Raw genomic sequence first — 18612 nt, 5'->3', positions numbered from 1 at the left:
TTGTATTAACAGTAGGTTTTAAATTTTGGGGCAAAGTTGTGGGGCCCAATGGGGGAAATAGAGGTAACAAACCCTGAAATCCTTTTTCTACCGTAGAAATTAAGGGATTTTATCTCAATTAAGCCTGGAGCATCCTTTGGCCAAAATAACTCAATTTTGTATAAACGATTGGTGTTGCCCCCTTGGGGGAAGATGGGTGAGGCTGAATAGGGGGAAAGGAATTAAACCTTTTAAATCCTTCTACCATTAAGGGATTAAGGGGGTTTATCCCAATTTAGCCTGGAGCATCCTTTGACCAAGGGTACTCAATTTTGTATTAACGGTAGGTGTTAAACTGGGGCAAAGTTTTGGGACCCAATGGGGGAAATAAAGGTACAATTTTTAAAATCCTTCTTTACTATTAAAGGAGTTTATCTCAATTTAACCTGGAGCATCCTTTGGCCAAGGGAACTCAATTAAGTATAAACGGTGGATGTAGCCCCCTGGGTACTGAGGGTTGAGGGGCCCAATTGGGAAATTTGAGGTTTAAATATTTAAAATCCCTCTTCTGTACCATTTGAGGGATGTTATTCAATAAGAATAATTTTCCATGGTTGCTTTATTATCCAGGTGAGCGATACAGGGCCTCTTGTTATGATTTTAACGTCTTTTATCTAGTTTTCCCAGCCCACATCTTTATGTTATAGATTAATATTTGAAAGTTTTGTTGCACGTGCTACTATTCTGGCAGCTTCAATTTGAATATTTTGTAAGCTTTGACAGAGATCGCTAGGTATATTATCCGAAACCACAACAGACGATTCTAGAATAGGTCTAATAAAAGCAAACTATTGGAGTTTGGAGAGAATTTCTATCAGTGCTATTTCTTAGCTAATCTTGGTGATATTTTCGTTAATATGTAGACAATGTGAATATTCCATGCACTATTATCGGACACCCATACTCCTAAATGTTTGTGATAATTTACTGTAGCAACATCAATGTTATTCATAGTTATTGGAATGCTTTTAACTGGTATAATGTTTCTACTCATCAACAGTGATTCGGTTTTATCATGGTTGAATTTCACTAACCATTTATCTGCCCATATCAGTTTTTTAGAAAGATAATTATTTAAAGTAGTAACAGTAGTTGCAGGATTGTTAGCCATTATGTATAATGCAGTATCATCATCAAATATTTTTAATTTTACAATCAATGCCAGTTACAATATAATTTTTATATAAAAGACAAGAGATTCTTTTTTGATCTTTTTTCTTCTTTTTTCTTATCTGTTTGATCAGTTTGCCTATCCGCCATCTTAATCAATCTTTTGATCAACCTCAAAAGTTAACATGCACAACTCAGGACCAAGGGGAATCTACATATCAAATTTGAGAATTATTCCTCCAGTAAAATCTGAGCAATAGCGATAACAAACTTATATCTTTAACAAGATGGTCGGCCGATATAATTAGATATACATAACTAAGAACACGAGGAATCTTCATGTTAAATTTAAGAAAGATCCCTCCAATACTTTTTCGGCAATAGGGCTACACAATGTTTACTCCCAAATTCAAAACGATCACCTGCCGGTCATCTTTGTTTTCCAATAATCCCAACAATTCGAAATGCGGAAATAGGAACCATTGGGAACCTTCATTTGAAATTTAAGAAATACCCCTCCTGAACATTCTAAGAAACAACGCTACCAAAATGTCATCTTCAAATACAAGATGGCTGACTGTCGGCGATTCTGGTTTTGTGATCAGTCCCAAAAAGCGATATGCATAACTAGGGATCATGAGGAACCTTCAAGTGAAATTTGAGAAATATCCAACCAATTCGTTATGGTAGTAGCGTTAACAAACTTTCATTCTCAAATTCAAGATGGCTGGCTGTCGGCCATTTTGGTTTTGCGATCAGTCCCAAAATAAGATATGCATAACCAGGTATCATGGGGAACGTTCATGTGAAATTTGAGAAAGACCCCTTTAGTTCTTTCTGAGAAATAGCGCCAACTAGAATTGGTGAAGGACGGACGGAATGACGGACGGACCATGGACGCAGGGTGATTTGATGAAGTTGTAGGTGGACTTACAAAACAAAAGACCTAATATTGAACCCTGTGGCAAACCCGCTTATTCATAATCTGAAGAATTTAAAACCTTTTGACTCCTGTTGGATACATTTTTTTCACACGAAGCTAATAATTTTCCTGAAATACCTGCAGCTTTTAATTGATAAATAAGACCCTTATGCCAAACGCGGTCAAATGCTTTTCTTATGTCACAGAATACAGTTATCATTTCTTTACTCGCCTCCAATGCCTTCCTAATATCATTGATAATGTCTAGAAACTAATTAATTGCAAAAAAACTTTTTCATAAACTGGTGTTATATTTGCAACTTTCCAAATCGAACGATATTTACCAAAGTGTAAAGATTTGTTAAATAATTTAGTCAGATTTTTATTTCTACTTTCTACTTTTGCTTCCTTAATAATTCTTTAGCTTATATTATCCGGCTTGAAGCTTTAGAAATATGTAACATACATATAACATCTTTAACGCAAGGCATATATTGATGAACATTATAAATAATGAGCATATGTAGTTGTGCATTCAAGTCTTTATTTTCAGATTGTTGCCATAGCAATCACACGGCACGGAGGCTTCTGATTGGTCGAAATTTAAATATTGTTAGATTTTAATGAACATTGGTATATACGTGTATTACGGGACTGCCAATTCAATAGGGACAGGTTGGGGGAATTATGTAATGGTCTCCCATTAAAATTACTACTTGTTTATATTAGCATGCGTCAATGTTGGTATATTCGATTTTTGTTTGTTGGAAAATTAGTAAAAGTGTTGAATAGTTTCCACCAGTCTCGTGTTCATAAAGACATACATTTTATTTCATCAGTTAATTTTACACAATAATTTCCCGCAACTCAGACAGATATAGCCCACGTCATATGCTATGCTAGATCTTTCTATCTCGTCCGATCTGTCTGGTAATTTTACGAGACATTTCGTGGATTTTACACAGCAACGTATTCACCCGCGCGTCAAAGGCTCGAAATTGAAAACCTGCATTAAACATATCCTGTGTTGTCGTTGTATGTATTGTTTTGATGTAGATATAATAATAATATTACTAATTCGAGGTTCTTATATACCGCTTTATCGCAACCTTGTTCGTCTCAAAGCGGTTCACAAATTATTATCCTTGGTCATAGGTCGTTTTGCAACCAGCCAATATCTTTCTCAACTACCTGGGGAGCATACAGCCGGTGCTGCAATTTCGGCGCTCACAGCTAGCATTCAACATTTCTAGCACTGCCCGACGGGCAGTTTTGGTAGGATCCCTCACGGGACTCTGTCTAATGTCTTCCTTGACAATCCCTCACTTTTGGCCTTTAGTTGAGCGTTCGCCCCTTTGAGGAAGGCGATGGGTTCTGTCTCCTGGCCGAGACATACCAGAGTCTGTAAAAATGGTAGTTTCTACCCCTGCTTAACGCTCAGCAATTTAGGAGTTGGACGACAGGTTCGCCGTTGTCAGTATAATGTGACCGGGTGGGGTGTCCTGTTGGGTGCCTTCGGCAGTATATTTCAGTGAGGAAGCACTATAAAGTCGGCATCAGTTCCGCGCTATCACAAGGAGACAAACACGAACATATCGCTGCCTCCCGAAACACACGCGCATACACTACACGCATGCATCTTGCATACCGGGGAGGCCGTCCTTAAATTACCATGACTGTTGATAGGACTTTAAACAATACTAAACCAAACCAAACCAAACCACGTACAGCTGAGTAGACTGGAACAAGCAGAGTAAAGAACCATATACAATGTCGTGTCGTGACTTGAACCCGCAACCCTTCGGTCACGAGCCCAGTGTCCTACCACTAGACTACCATGCCTCCTACATAATGTAGTTAAATATTTGATGTTGTTAACTACGTTGTCTTCTTTGTAAGGACGGAAAACATTTTACGCGGAAGCATTCAAATGTAGCTTAAGTAATTATAATGCCACTTTGATCTTACAAAATAGTTATTAACATGTAAAATGAAGATTAAAATCAACAGTTGATAGCAAAAAAGCTGCTTTCGCGGCGGGATCTTCCTTTTCATTACCCGGTATTCCCACATGCCCGCGAACCCAACAAGACGTAATTTGACAGTTTGAGGCAATACTATCAAAAAAATGTTAGTATTTTACTGATTGAAATTTTCTTTAAAGTTTTGTTGCGAAGGCTCTGGAGAACAGAAATGGAGTCAGAATAGATGACCGACTTAGGTACGTTATCGACCTTATTTTTTTCAAGGCATTATAAAAAAACACAATGGCATCATTTAGGAGATATATCAGGACTGCGCGGCCACGGAGCAAAAACTTGTTTCCCTCTCTTTCCAAACAGGGAAAGTACACAATGTGATATAAAAACTTGGTGTTTTTTATGTTATATTCCGATTGTAGGGTGTATTTTGGCTATGAAATCGCCATTCTTCTTCACGGATGGAGGTGATTGGTCTGCTGGGACGAACTTCTGTGAGGTGAACTATGGGCGAATGCTGACAATAGACTCCCAGACCAAGTACGACTTTGTCATGGCAATGGACAGACAGTTCCACAAAAGTTTGATGTAAGTACATTTTTATAACGATTTTCATTGATGAGCCGGACCACTCTATATATCAAAATCAGTATATCACTGTGTATTATATAAAACATTTACTACGCCGATACACCTCATACAGAAGCAAAAGTTCGACGGTGTAAAAAGGAGGGTAAGAAATCAGTTCTGTATGTATGCAAGGGAACTTTATCTCACAATTTGTAAACGTATTATTTATCAAAGTTCGATAGAGACTACTTAAAATGTTTAAATTGGATTATAAATACACAAGAAAGTCATATTTTAAATTTTTGATACCGATCTAAGACTTGCTCTTCGAGCTTTTATAACCACACCTTATGCGAGTCTCTATATGAGAGAAAATAACCCATCTTACATCATCGTAGAGAGAACTTGTCATAGCACTGTGCTATTAAGTTAAAAACCAAGTCCTTCAAATCCTTCAAATCCAACCCATCACTCGTATTTTATCAAAATTATGAAACTGTTTATCAAAATAAGCCAACTGTTGTTATTCCAACCTTTGGCATTCGTGTTTCATCTGTCTTGGAAAGCGCCAAACAACTGTTGACGCTATCTATTCATTTGTTACAGTTTATGTGGCTCCATGACCTTTTAGAACCACATGATTACGTAATCGTCGAGAAATTCATTCACTCAAATTCAATCTGACAAATTACTTTTTGTCATATAATGATATATAGCCTATTCCATTGCGGAAAGTGATTTGGTTTGAGTAGGACTGGTTTCACTATTCTAAATTGCATAGAATTCACAATAAATCGGGCGTCTTTTAGCCTGTCTCAATTCTTGGTTTGATCATATAAACTTATAAACTCAAGTTGGGACTTACCAAAGTTCTAAACAAACTTGTACTTGTTATACCCTGCTTATCATGTAAAACGTTTGTTAGGGTGAAAAGATGTTTGTTTTAAATTTGATTACTTGCTACTTACAGAAGTACTATTGACGGTACATCCTTAAACACATAAAATTTTAGAATGATTTCCTTCGTTAGCAGTTAACAACTGTGTCTTCAAATTTATTGATATATCGTAGATTAAAAAACGGGATATACCTGTCTTCCACGGAAAAAGACTGTACTGAATATGTCTGGACCAGTAGTAAACCATTGAATTGAAGTAAATGAGATTTGTCTAATAACCAGCCTACGGACTGTGCTAGTAAACGGTACATTGTTTTCAAATTTATTGATATATTGTAGATTAACCAACAATATATACATCGGCCTGTTTACCGAGAAAAACGACTGTACTGATTATGTGTGGACCGATGGTAAACCATTGAATTGGAGTAAATGGGACTTGTCACATAATCAGCCTAGGGACTGTGCTAGTAAGCAATGCATTTTTCTGAAATATGGACTGTTCCGAACAGGATTATGCTCAGAGAACAAAATAGCCGCCTGTGAGTATGGTACGTGTAGAAGTATTGGACAGATACACTCAATAGATTAAGAGATTGATTTCACATTGACACATTTAATAAGGAAAATCTTTCCTTTCAATGAATTTTCTAAATATGATGTACTAGTATAAACATTTATGATTGCATTCCGCATATAATTTAAACGTTCATCCTGTCCATTTGTACACTTCACTTTGGGACACGAAGGCGACAAAAACTTATTGCTGCATCCATTGCAATGTTTAGAATATCTATACTCCACTACTAATTACCTTTCATTCATAGCGCCTTACTTTTAATTAAATGTTAAATGTCCACCCAGGTGGTGAAGCAAAGGGTTCCGTCACCATGTATTGTATTGTGTTGTATTGTATTATTTCACGGCCCATCGACAATTTGATTCATTGAGGGACAAACAGCAATGTAAAAATAGACATTCGCAAAAAATGGATACATCAAAACCTGAAACAAAAGGTTAAAATGTGTAAAAGATTTCAAAATATATAAATAGCAAACAAATTGGTTATAAAATATGTCATGTCTTATTATAGAGATTAATTGAATGTAAATAATCCTATATTGATTGCACAGAAACAGTATAAAATAAACGTTTCATAGAGGGTACATTATAAAATCTGTCACGTATTTGTTTGAAAGCAGCTCATTCAATCACAGTGTTTGACTGTAAATGGTTGATCACATGCAAGACAACAAGGATGGTGTTCCATATATAAAATGTAACTATGAGGGTAGCACACACAATCACACGCACAAGCACAGATATGTATTTATGAAAAATAACCTGTTTCATTCATGTTTCAACGGTATTCCTCATACAGTTAACTGATTATATTCATCGACAAAAATACACTAGGGCAAAATGGTAGTTTTTATTCCCTGCTTAACATTCAGCATTTAGGGTAATGGCAATATTTCGTTCACCCGTTGTCAGCAAAATGTATATTAAGCAAAAAAGTATAATGTGACTGGGCTAGGTACCTTGCTGGATGCCTGCGGCGTGGTGTGTCAGTGAGGTAGTACTACAAATTCGGCATCAGATCCACGTTATCAACAGTTAAAGTCATATAAATACGTGGTACCGCGTGTGTAATGTATGCATTAATGGCAGGATATGTCGTACCATATATTGCACACATGGAGGCACGTCTTTAAATGATCTTAGCTGTTACTAGGCCGTTTAACTTAATAAAACTAAACAAAATCATCCTACCAAGTTAAAAGTGTATCCATTTTGATTAGAGATCCGTAGTACTGCAATAACGGCACCAGATAAATCATGGTTATATATGTTATTGTTTTGCTGGTGCCGAATTTATAATTCTAATATAAATCAATTCACACAGACGCTTAAAATAACATTTAAAGGGAGATAAGGAGTTCTTATTGATTTAATTGAAACTGTCCGAGTTATGCCCTTCTCACCCTAACATGCGTTGAATAATAAGAAAACTTACAGAACTAGATCAATCGGATTATGCGATAACGTCAACGATGAACAATATTTCACTCGAGCCTTCCGGATTATTGTCATTCGGGTAACATCAATCAAACGATCTTACATTATCGCACACATGTTCACGTTTTATAGAACAACAATGACATCAATTGTTAAATCGCACATTTCTACGGACGGTGTGCGCACGTGGTATGCGCTATTACCGCACGGTGTATTTAGTGAAGGTAGCCCATTTAAATCGGCATCAGATCTGCGTTATCGAACCAGCATCAGAACCGGGAAAGTTACACAGAATCAAGGGACACTTATGCGCATAATAATCATCTTTAATATGTCCAAATCCTATCATTATTATTTACTTGTATCTCTTGAGACCACGAACGTAATGGCTGGAGCGTCGGTTATTAGTGTGCCTCCTGCAGAATCGGGGGCTGGTTTCTTATTTTGAGGGGACCTTGAAGAAATCAAGAATATACCTCCTGTATCCCACAGTATGTGCATCGTAATCGACGACTGATAAGGGCCCCTACAGAATCGTGGGTCTTCTTCAGTGTCTTCCACGAAGGAGACGTGGAAGAGACTAAATACTATCTTCTGCCCTCGGTCCATTGCAACACATCGTTTTCGTTTCCTATCTTTTCTGTCTTCTTTCTTTTCTATCTACTTTCTCTTCCCGTTGGTCTCTTCCTAGGCATTCGTCCTCTTATGATCGTGGCTGTTGCGAGAACGTTTAACCCAAAATGTTCGATTGTAATGAAAATTTCTGAAGCATGATAAAAAAGGAAACAAACCCAGGGGCTCTGAATATACAACAGACTACGTCACTATTGAACATCTTTCCAATGTACAAAACATCTTAAAGCTTCGAAATGAAACAGGTTATGTAATATTATATAGAACACTGTATCATAACATATATATGGTTGGTTGGTTTTGATTTCAGGTGAATTCCTTCATAACTCCAGTCTCTTTATTACCTCGAGAATCATGCCGTGGCGTGTCGGCTACATGATGTGTTCGTGGATTGGCGGTCGACTTGTCGTTATCGATGATCAGAAGAAACAGGACCAGATCACTTTGAAAATACGGGATCACTCCGGGTATATTTGGTGTTTGGTTTTAGCTCACCTAGTCTGAAAGACCGGTGAGCTTAAACTGTGGCGTGGCGTCCGTCCATTGTCCGGTGTATTTTGACAAAATGTGGTCTAGATCATCATTTGGCAAAGATAATTAAATTGTGTATTGACGAAGAAGTGGAACCCAATAGGGAAATTGTATGCAAATTTTTAAAAATCTGTCTTCCGTTCAAATGGATGTATATAAATAGAATTTGGTCTAAAGAAGTTTTTGGCATAGTGTGATTAAATTTGTATATTACCGTTGATATTACTAAAATAAAACCACGAGAGGCTTTAAAACAGACAAGCCGTATTTGGTCAGTTACCCACCTCTCAGTGACTCACCCCTTCGGGCCAGCCCTTTGTGCATTCCTCTGGAATTGTCTGGCTGTGATAAATCCTCAGAGTCCCATCTATAAAGTGTAGATATTGTTTATGTCCCTTTTCCTTTCCCTTTGTCCTTTCTCTTTTCTTTTCTTCCCTTTTTACACCGTTAAAATTTGATTCAGCATTTGTTTTTTGTCGACCATTGTGTGGCCCTTGTGACCTATCCTGTGTTGATGGGCCGTTAAGTATTAATACTAATAACAATAATAATAATGCTCACCTCTCTCAGGCCCGAGTGTTTAAGGCGCCCGACATTCTGCTATCACTAGCTCCCACCACTTGGTCGCGCGTTCGAGGCCTACGTGAGGCAGTCGCCAGGTGCTGGCTGCAGGTCAGTGGTTTCCCCCGGGTACTCCGGCTTTTCTGCGCCACCAAAATCTGGCACGTCCATAAAGGACAATAGCTGTTACTATGACATCAAAAACAATCAAACAAAACGTTTCGTTTACGCACATTGCTATTGAAATTTACCCGCATAATAATCGTTCAAATGGGAGCTGCTGTTGCTTACCTGTTTATATTTACAAATGAAGATCGCTTCAGATTTTAAGTGTATACCGAACTAATCCCTGATGAATACAAAGCTATCTTTGAAAAGGGAGAGTTTAATCCCTGATGGATACAAAGCTATCTTTGAAAAGGGAGAAGTATGAAAACAGAGACATGCAATTTCCCGCACGATTCGACATCCACCATTTTTAATTTGGGTAACTAGTCGCCCACTCATATGCTGCACAATGACATTGGTGATCAGAGTCGTTACGAAAGAAATGCTGACTCCTGAGGGTTGCGGCCTTAAGGGATCACAGAGTGACAACCTTCAAAAGATTTCAGTAATGATCTTTAGATGGTGAGGATAAGAATTTATACTCAGTAATGGACTGACCATTTGGCGGGGAGGCTCAGTAACTGCGAATCCTGAAACAATAAATTTGTTAACCTCTCTTCAAGAACTGCCAGATTTTGATGGAACTTGGTGGTAATCATCAGCCGGATTTGGGAATCAGAATCTAATTTTCTGAGACACTTTGGGCGGATTTTCACTAACCTGACATAAAATCATATTTTTTCAAAACGTTTCTGTCAAGAGTTTGCTGAAAATTGGTGGTAATCATTAACCCGAAGTTGGGGTCAATTTCTATTCCCGAGATTGGGCTGACCCCTCGTGGCCATAGTGGCGGAGTCGAAAGTTGTCTTCTTCAGACCCAGCTATGCTGGAATCAAATACTCTTCATGGGTGTAAAGGACTTACGGTGCCTTACCAAATGTGTGGATTTCATCATCCTCTGATCAACCATTCAATCAGGGGAGGGGGTAAAAGATACTATAGTTATACCCCACGCGACGAAGTTAGTGGGGTATTCTGGAATCACTCCGTCTGTCTGTAGACAAAATAGTATACCTCCTACTCCTCCCAAGTTTATGCATGGATTTTAGATGAAACTTTGCACACATGTTATCTCTCACATGCACTTGTGTCTCCCCGAACGCAATTATGTTCCTTCAATATTTACCAGAGTTATGGCCTTTCACTTCTGTAGACGGTACATTACGTAACTGAAATGGCTCATTTTCTCGGAAACGGTAGGTAGTTTGTATACACATATCAGTGTAATATTGTAGGCATTAATGCAATCTGCATGAACTCTACTGACAATTTTCCGTGGTCTTGGGGTCAAAGGTCACACATGAATTACGTTACTGAAATGGCTAATTATCTCGAAAACTGTAGGTATTTTGTATACACATATACATTGAAATATTGCAGGCACAAATGCAATCTACTCGTCTAACACTCAGATATTTGTATACACCTAATGCAGGCTACATTGTGACAAACTTACAAGGTCATGAGGTCAAAGTTCAAAGGTCACGTATGCATTATGTACTGAAAAGACTAATTATCGCAGAAATGGTAGGTATTTTGTATAGAACGTACAGTAGAAATCTTTCTTAAATTTGATCTGTATGTTTTTCTTAGTCTACAGTTAGGCATGTTTACTTTTGAAATTGATCGAATAAACAAAATGGCCTACAGGCGGCCATCTTGAATTTGATCGTTATGGTTTGTTGTTGCTTTTTCTGAAAAAAAGTACTGGATAGATTGTTCTCAAATTACACAATAAATCACCTTGGTCTCAGTGGTGCATGTTAACATTTGAAACTGATCATACGTCACTTCCCAACATGATTTCGACAATTAATCAACCGTCAAAAAGTTTTTTTTATTGTAGCACTATTTGTTTTTGTCACATCACAGCAACACAGATTACAATTGTATTACAACTGATGTGGCCGATAAAGGCACACGGGCCTCTTGTGATGAAGCTTGGTGATCACTAAAATGATGCTGACACCTCCACGGAGGATGAGGGCGGGTTCATAAGGGTTCACAAAGTTTAAAATGTTCAATGGACTTTTCGCTGAAACTTAAAGTGGATTGCTTTGATGCTGAGGATAGGAAGTTATACTCAATAAGGGACTGTCCCCCGAGTGGGGCTCATAGGAGGTCACTAACGCTGATATGCTAGTACATAACATTTATGTATGGTCGAACGTTTAATCTTTAACCTGTTTTAAGCTATTAACATTGACTTTATAGGGCCAACGTAAGTGTGGATACACACTATTGGATCGGTCTGATCACGCCCACAACCAGTTGTGATAATCTCACATGGGTCGATGGTACGGCAGTAGGTTGGGAAAACTTCATACAAACTTCTGAATGTGGAGTAACAAAATGTGTGGTATGGAACCAACAAAGAAATGGATGGCTCACCAGTGTTTGTGACGATTACCATGAGGCAATCTGTGAATACGGTGAGTCATGATATATCGCTATATTTAAACCAGGTGACATCAGCAGAAGCAGGCTGATGGTGATTTTGTTGTTTGCAGGGATTCAGGTAATATCCATTTTCGCACTTTCTAGCTCACCTGGCCCGAAGGACCAAGTGAGCTTATGCCGTGGTGGGCGTCCGTCGTCCGTCCGTCGTCCGGCGTCAATATTTTACTTTAAACAACTTCTTCTTAATAACCAAGAGGCCTAGGGTGAAGAATTTTGGGATGAAATGCTACCAAGTTTGTTCAAATAAATGACGTTCACCTATTTTCAAAGTCACGGGGTCAAATATGCTAACAATTTGAAACAACTTCTTCTGAATAACCAAAATGCCCAGGGTGATGATATTTAGCTAGTAGCAGGCTGGGATAAAGGGCTACCAATTTTGTTCAAATGAATTACCTTCATCCATTTTCGAGGTCACAGGGGTCAATTGTCTTAACTTTATATGAACAACTTCTTCTGAATAACTAAGAGGGCCGAGGATAATGATATTTTGCCAATAATATGCTAGGATGAAGGGCTACCAAGTTTGTTCAAATGAATTACCTTGACAAATATTCAAGGTCACAGGGGTCAAATATGTTTAAAACCTTTAAACAGCTTCTGCTGAATAACGAAAAGGCTTAGGATGATGCTATTTGGCCAGTAGCATGATGTGATGAAGGGCTACCAAGTATATTCAAATGAATTACTTTTGCTCATATTCAAGGTCACATGGGCAAAATATGTTTGAAACCCTTAAATAACTTCTTCTAAAAAACCAAGAGGCCTAGGTTTATGATATTTGGCTAGTAGCATGGTGGGATAAAGAGCTACCAAGTTTGTTCAAATGAATGACCTTGACAAATATTCAAGGTCACAATTGTCAAATACGTTTAAAACTTTTAAACAACGTCTTCTCAATAATCAAGAGGCATAGGATGATGCTTTTTGGTTAGTAGCATGCTGCAACAAACGGCTACCACTTTTGTTCAAATGAATGACCTTCATCCAATTTCGAAGTCACAGGGGTAAAAAATGTTTAAAACCTTTAAACAACTTCCTCTGAATAACCAAGAAGCCTATGATAATTATATTTGGCCAGTAGCGTGCTGGCATGAAGGGCTACCAAGTTTGTTCAAATAAATGACCTTTACTTATATTCAAGGTCACATGGGTCAAATATGTTTAAAACCATTAAACAATTTCTTCTGAATAACCTAGAGGCCTAGCATAATGATATTTGGTCAGTAACATATTTTGAAGAAGTACTACCAAGTTTGTTCAAATGAATGACCCTGACATATATCCAATGCCACAGGGGTCAAATATGTTTAAAACCTTTGAACGGCTTCTTCTCAATAAGCAAAGGGACAAGGGTGATGCTATTTGGCCATTTACATGTATGGATGAAGGACTACCAAGTTTGTTCAAATTAATGACCTTCGCGAATATTCAAGGTCACAGTGGTCAATTTGTGTTTAAATCTTTAAATGACTTGTTCTGTATAACCAAAAGGTCCAGGGTAATGATATTTTGCCAGAAGCATGCTGGCTTGGAAGACTATAAACTCTGTTCAACCTAAATTCCTAGTTCGACATTCAAGGTCACAGGCGTCATATGTTTAAATCTTCTAATAGGTTCTTATGAATCAAACACTGATATTCTGTCTGTAGCTGTATTATAGTCCATTTTTAAGATTACAAGTGTGCGATTAATACCAGGTGAGCAATTCAGGCCCATTGGGCCTCTTGTCAATTTTCATATTGAGGCAAATACACAAACACACACTGCTTCCGGTACAAATGCACGCATAAACAACACACATCACACATGGAGGCTCGTCCTTAAACGGCCGTTTTGTTGTAGGACGTTAAATCCTTACAACCAACCAACCATTTGAAAAATAAGTTACCTCCCATACAAACCATAAAAATAGAACCGTCTGTCATATGAATCATGTCTTTTTGGCATACTATTGGTGAACATTACAGTTGTGAAACAAAATGTCGCTGAAGCAATTCCTTTCTTCATAGTCATATCTGTCATAGTTATGTCATAACGTAATCGTAATATTGGATTAAAAAGGTTTCTGTTAACAGATGTCTAAATACCTATAACCGCACTCATTTTATTTGCTATTTAACAGGATATGACCACATGGAAAACTTCTTCTTCGGCGAAGGGTTCAAGACGGCATCCGGAGCTGATTCCCAGTGCAAACAGAATGGTGGCATATTAGCTACAGTGGATACCACCAAACAATACATACAGGCTTTGGTCATGCTGTCTATTCAGTAAGATTGTTGTCTTATGATTCTTTGAAATGAAAGGCTACGCCCATCTTTTGATACATATTAAATATCCAGCACATACACATATTCATGCATACACATCACACATGGAGACACGTCCTTAAATGACCAACCAATTGTGCGTGTTGCCTTCGGCATGGTACTGTACAACATGAAATATTCGTTCTGTTTATTTTCTTGATTTCGTAGCCTCCACAAAAAACCACGAATGTCTATATACAAAGAACATTTCATGTTATAAAGTATTACAGTGGGTCGGCACCAGACCCGCGCTATGGTAAGGAGGCGAATACATCAACACACTCCGCCTCCAGCACATATACATTACACACATGGAATCATCTCATTAAATTACCTTGGCTTATGATAGGACATTTTAACAAAATAGAACCAAACCCACACTTACATGGTCATTACTGTTTCAGTCTCTATATTAGTGCATGGGTCGGCCTACGAGCGGATTCCTACGACTGCAAGAACTACAAATGGACAAATGGGAATCCACTAGGTTGGGTCAATTGGTCTCCTGGTGAACCAAATAATTGTGCTAAACAGTTCTGCGTGAGATTAACTGAGAACGGATTGGGTACATCCCACTGTTATAACTACGAGACAGTAGCACTATGTGTCAAAGGTGAGGTTTGAATTATTTAATGTTGCAGATATTAATCGTTTGATTGCATTTTGAAAAGTTAACTTTTGCGCAGGGTAACGATTAAACTTAACATGTTGTCAACAATTACTAAACGTTTCCAATAAGTAGGTCTTCAACTGTGAATACCTTCACTTAGGGCTATCGCAACATATGGTTCACCTGTTGTCAGTAGTATGCTACCAGGTGGAATGCTGTGCTAGATGCATTTGGCATGGCATGGCATACATTACACACATGGAGGCACGTCCTAAACTTACCTTAGATGTTAATAGGCGTTAAATAAAACCAAACAACGTGTACTTATGTGCTGAAAACAGGGTTTGTTGTTGCAATTGTTGCTTTGCGATAGTGCGAATCTGATGCCGATATTGTAGTGCTATCTACCTGAAACTCTATGCCGGAGACTACCAGCTAAGCATTCCGCCTGGTCACATTGAACTGACAACAGGTGAAGCAGTTGGTTCCATTGTCATCAATGCTAATTGTTTTATGCATATGGAATGTCCCGGCGATGAAACAGAATCCATTGTCTTTCTCACCAGGGCAAACGATGAACAAAATATTGTGAATGCCATACACAGACAACGCTGTAGAGTCCGTACAAACTGCGGTTAATGCTAGTCCGTTTGCCCTGCTTTACTTTGGTGTCAGTTTCATAGTGACGAAATCTGTCCTCATGAAGGCATCACGCTTCTAGGGTGTGACTTATATCCAAAACATCATCTCAGGATTCGACCCACATAACAAGATCTTGTTTCACTTGAAGGATAAATTTGCCGAATGTTGAGTTAACGAATTTTTAATGTTATCAATTAAAATTTTCAGTGAACTCGACCACAACCCAATCGACAAATTCCGTGACAGCGAGGCCAGCGGAGAAACCTACCACTACTACCGAGAAACCTACCACCACTACCGAAAAACCTACCACCACTGCTGAGAAACCTACCACCACAGACGCCATCACCGCCAATGTTTCCTGTGATTGTTGTACAAGAACACGTACAAATGTCACACAGCCGAGTCACGCCGAACTACTAGAAGTCATTATACAGCTGAAGGCGGCGCTATCGGTGAATAAGAACAATACCTCGACCTATCGACGTAAACTTGTTAGCGTGTACGAGTCAAGACCCTCTAGTATGGTCATGGGGGGCGTGGCATGTATAATTATGTCAGTTGTGATTAGCTGGGTGGTCGTGCCGGACTTTCTCACGCTGTTTGTATTTCTTTTCAAACGTGCTAGCAGATAAAACATCGACACACGAAAATTCTTAAACGAAAGCAACGAAATGCAGTCTTATTGTCCTTGTATGCATATTACAGTGATATGTATTCTTTTGAACAAATGTTTGATCTTTACTGACGACGGCTACTGAAATAGGTTAGTAAACAACGCATACATCCCTTTGATAATGTATGTATAATTCCTGTCAACGTTCAGTGCGATGGTTTGTTTGATCGTTGTTTAAGGTCGTTGCAATATCTAAGATTATTTTAGGGCGGGTATCTAGGGAGATGCCGCCAAAACGACAGAGTAGGGAATAATATACATAATTTGATAATGACATACAATATCTGATATAGCGCCCTGTCTAGATAGAAAAAGCCACTCTAAAGCGCTTTACATTGCATAGATATACAACTTATACAATAATAATAATAATTCGAGGTTCTTATATACTGCTTTATCACAACCTGGTTCATAAGTCGTCTCAAAGCAGTTCACAAATTATCATAGGTGGTTATAGGGCCTTTGCATCCAGCCAATATCTTTCTCAACTCCCTGGGGAGCAAACAGGCATTTAGGTGCTCACAGGTAGCATTCAACAATTCTAGCATTGCCCATCCACGTACTCATTTACAGCTGAGTAGACAGAAACCAGCGGGGTAACGTATCTTGCTCAAAGATACAACACAGTGTCATGTCGTGACTCGAACCTGCAATTCTTCGGTGTCGAGTTCGGTGTCCTACCACTGGACTATCGTGCCTCCAATCAATACAATTAGCATATACATTAATCCATACGACTGATATTTATTGAAAACAATCAGAATATCTGTAGTCTGGTTGCTTAGGAGTTTATACGTCTTCGTAACAGCTAATGTGCTAAGGTCATGTAAAAAGGTACAAAGAAAAGAAACCCTATTGATGCAATCGTGAAAGGGGGTAGCAAACGAATACCGCCTTAGCAGAATACACAATGAAAATCCCCGATTATGCAGGAGTCCGAATATATTTTGCATCTTACAATGAAATACAGCAGGAGTAAGGACTATCATTTTGCCGAAACTGCAGCGGTTGTATAGTACGAACAATTGTACAATCATATAGTCAAGATTTATATTTTGGAATTCATTTGTCTAACTGTTAGCCTAGTTTTTCAAATCACTGCCGTGTCACATATCTCAATATGTTTATATATGTGTTATATTTATGAACGCTTGTGGATCAGAGAGTCAAGAGTTAGGGCCCCGCATCAGAAATGCATGTGCCCTATAATAATCACGGTGTACGTCCGATGGTCTGGCTATACCATCATATATAATGTATAACACTAAGCTAGACTACCATATGTAATGTATACCACTCAGCTAGACTATCATATGTAACATATAACACTTGGACTACCATATGTAATGTATAACACTCAGTAAGACTACAATATATAATGTCTAACACTCAGTAAGACTACCATATGTAATGTATAACACTCAGTAAGACTATCATATGTAATATATAACACTCGGACTACCATATGTAATGTATAACACTCAGTAAGACTACCATATGTAATGTATAACACTCAGACTACCATATGTAATGTATAACGCTCAGTTAGACTACAATATATAATGTATAACACTAATGTATAACACTCAGCTAGACTATCATATATAATGAATAACACTCAGCTAGACTATCATATGTAACCTATAACACTCGGACTACCACATGTAATGTATAACACTAAGCTAGCCTATCATATGTAACATATAACACTAGGACTACCATATATAATGTATATCACCCAGTTAGACTACAATATATAATGTATAATACTCTATTAGACTATCATATATGATGTATAACACTCAGTTAGACTACAATATATAATGTATAACACTAAGCTAGCCTATCATATGTAACATATTACACTCGGACTACCATATGTAATGTATAACACACAATTAGACTATCATATATGATGTATAACACTCAGTTCGACTACCATATATAATGTATATCACCCAGTTAGACTACAATATATAATGTATAACACTAATGTATAACACTCAGCTTGACTATCATATATAATGAATAACACTCAGCTAGAATATCATATGTAATGTATAACTCTCAGTAAGACTACAATATATAATGAATAACACTCAGCTAGAATATCATATGTAATGTATTCCACTCAGTAAGACTATCATATGTAACATATAACACTTGGACTACCATATGTAATTTATAGGACTCAATTAGACTATCATATATGATGTATAACACTCAGTTAGACTAACATATATAATGTATAACACTCAGTTCGACTACCATATATAATGTATATCACCCAGTTAGACTACAATATATAATGTATAACACTCAGTAAGACTACCATATATAATGTATAAACTCAGTAAGACTACCATATGTAATGTATAACACTCAATTAGACTATCATATATAATGTATAACACTCAGTTAGACTACCATATATAATGTATAACACTCAGTAAGACTACCATATATAATGTATAAAACTCAG

At 37.7% G+C, this 18612-nt stretch overlaps 1 protein-coding gene across 1 annotated transcript in view; it reads left to right on the top strand.

Annotated features, from left to right (window-relative positions):
* The window catches only part of LOC110455151 (secretory phospholipase A2 receptor-like), a 50721-nt gene extending 34222 nt beyond the window's left edge, over nt 1-16499 (top strand). The window contains exons 3-9 of the mRNA XM_021505116.1: nt 4473-4638; nt 5858-6069; nt 8481-8637; nt 11645-11862; nt 14016-14163; nt 14607-14815; nt 15662-16499. Coding sequence (XP_021360791.1) covers nt 4473-4638; nt 5858-6069; nt 8481-8637; nt 11645-11862; nt 14016-14163; nt 14607-14815; nt 15662-16089 — 1538 coding nt within the window. The 3' untranslated portion in view covers nt 16090-16499. The remainder of the gene's footprint in view (nt 1-4472; nt 4639-5857; nt 6070-8480; nt 8638-11644; nt 11863-14015; nt 14164-14606; nt 14816-15661) is intronic.
* Nucleotides 16500-18612: the final 2113 nt, after the last annotated feature.

This window comes from Mizuhopecten yessoensis, unplaced genomic scaffold (genome assembly GCF_002113885.1).
Source record: "Mizuhopecten yessoensis strain PY_sf001 unplaced genomic scaffold, ASM211388v2 scaffold8149, whole genome shotgun sequence".
Taxonomy (NCBI): Eukaryota; Metazoa; Mollusca; class Bivalvia; order Pectinida; family Pectinidae; genus Mizuhopecten; species Mizuhopecten yessoensis.
This window is presented reverse-complemented; position numbering and strand designations above follow the sequence as displayed.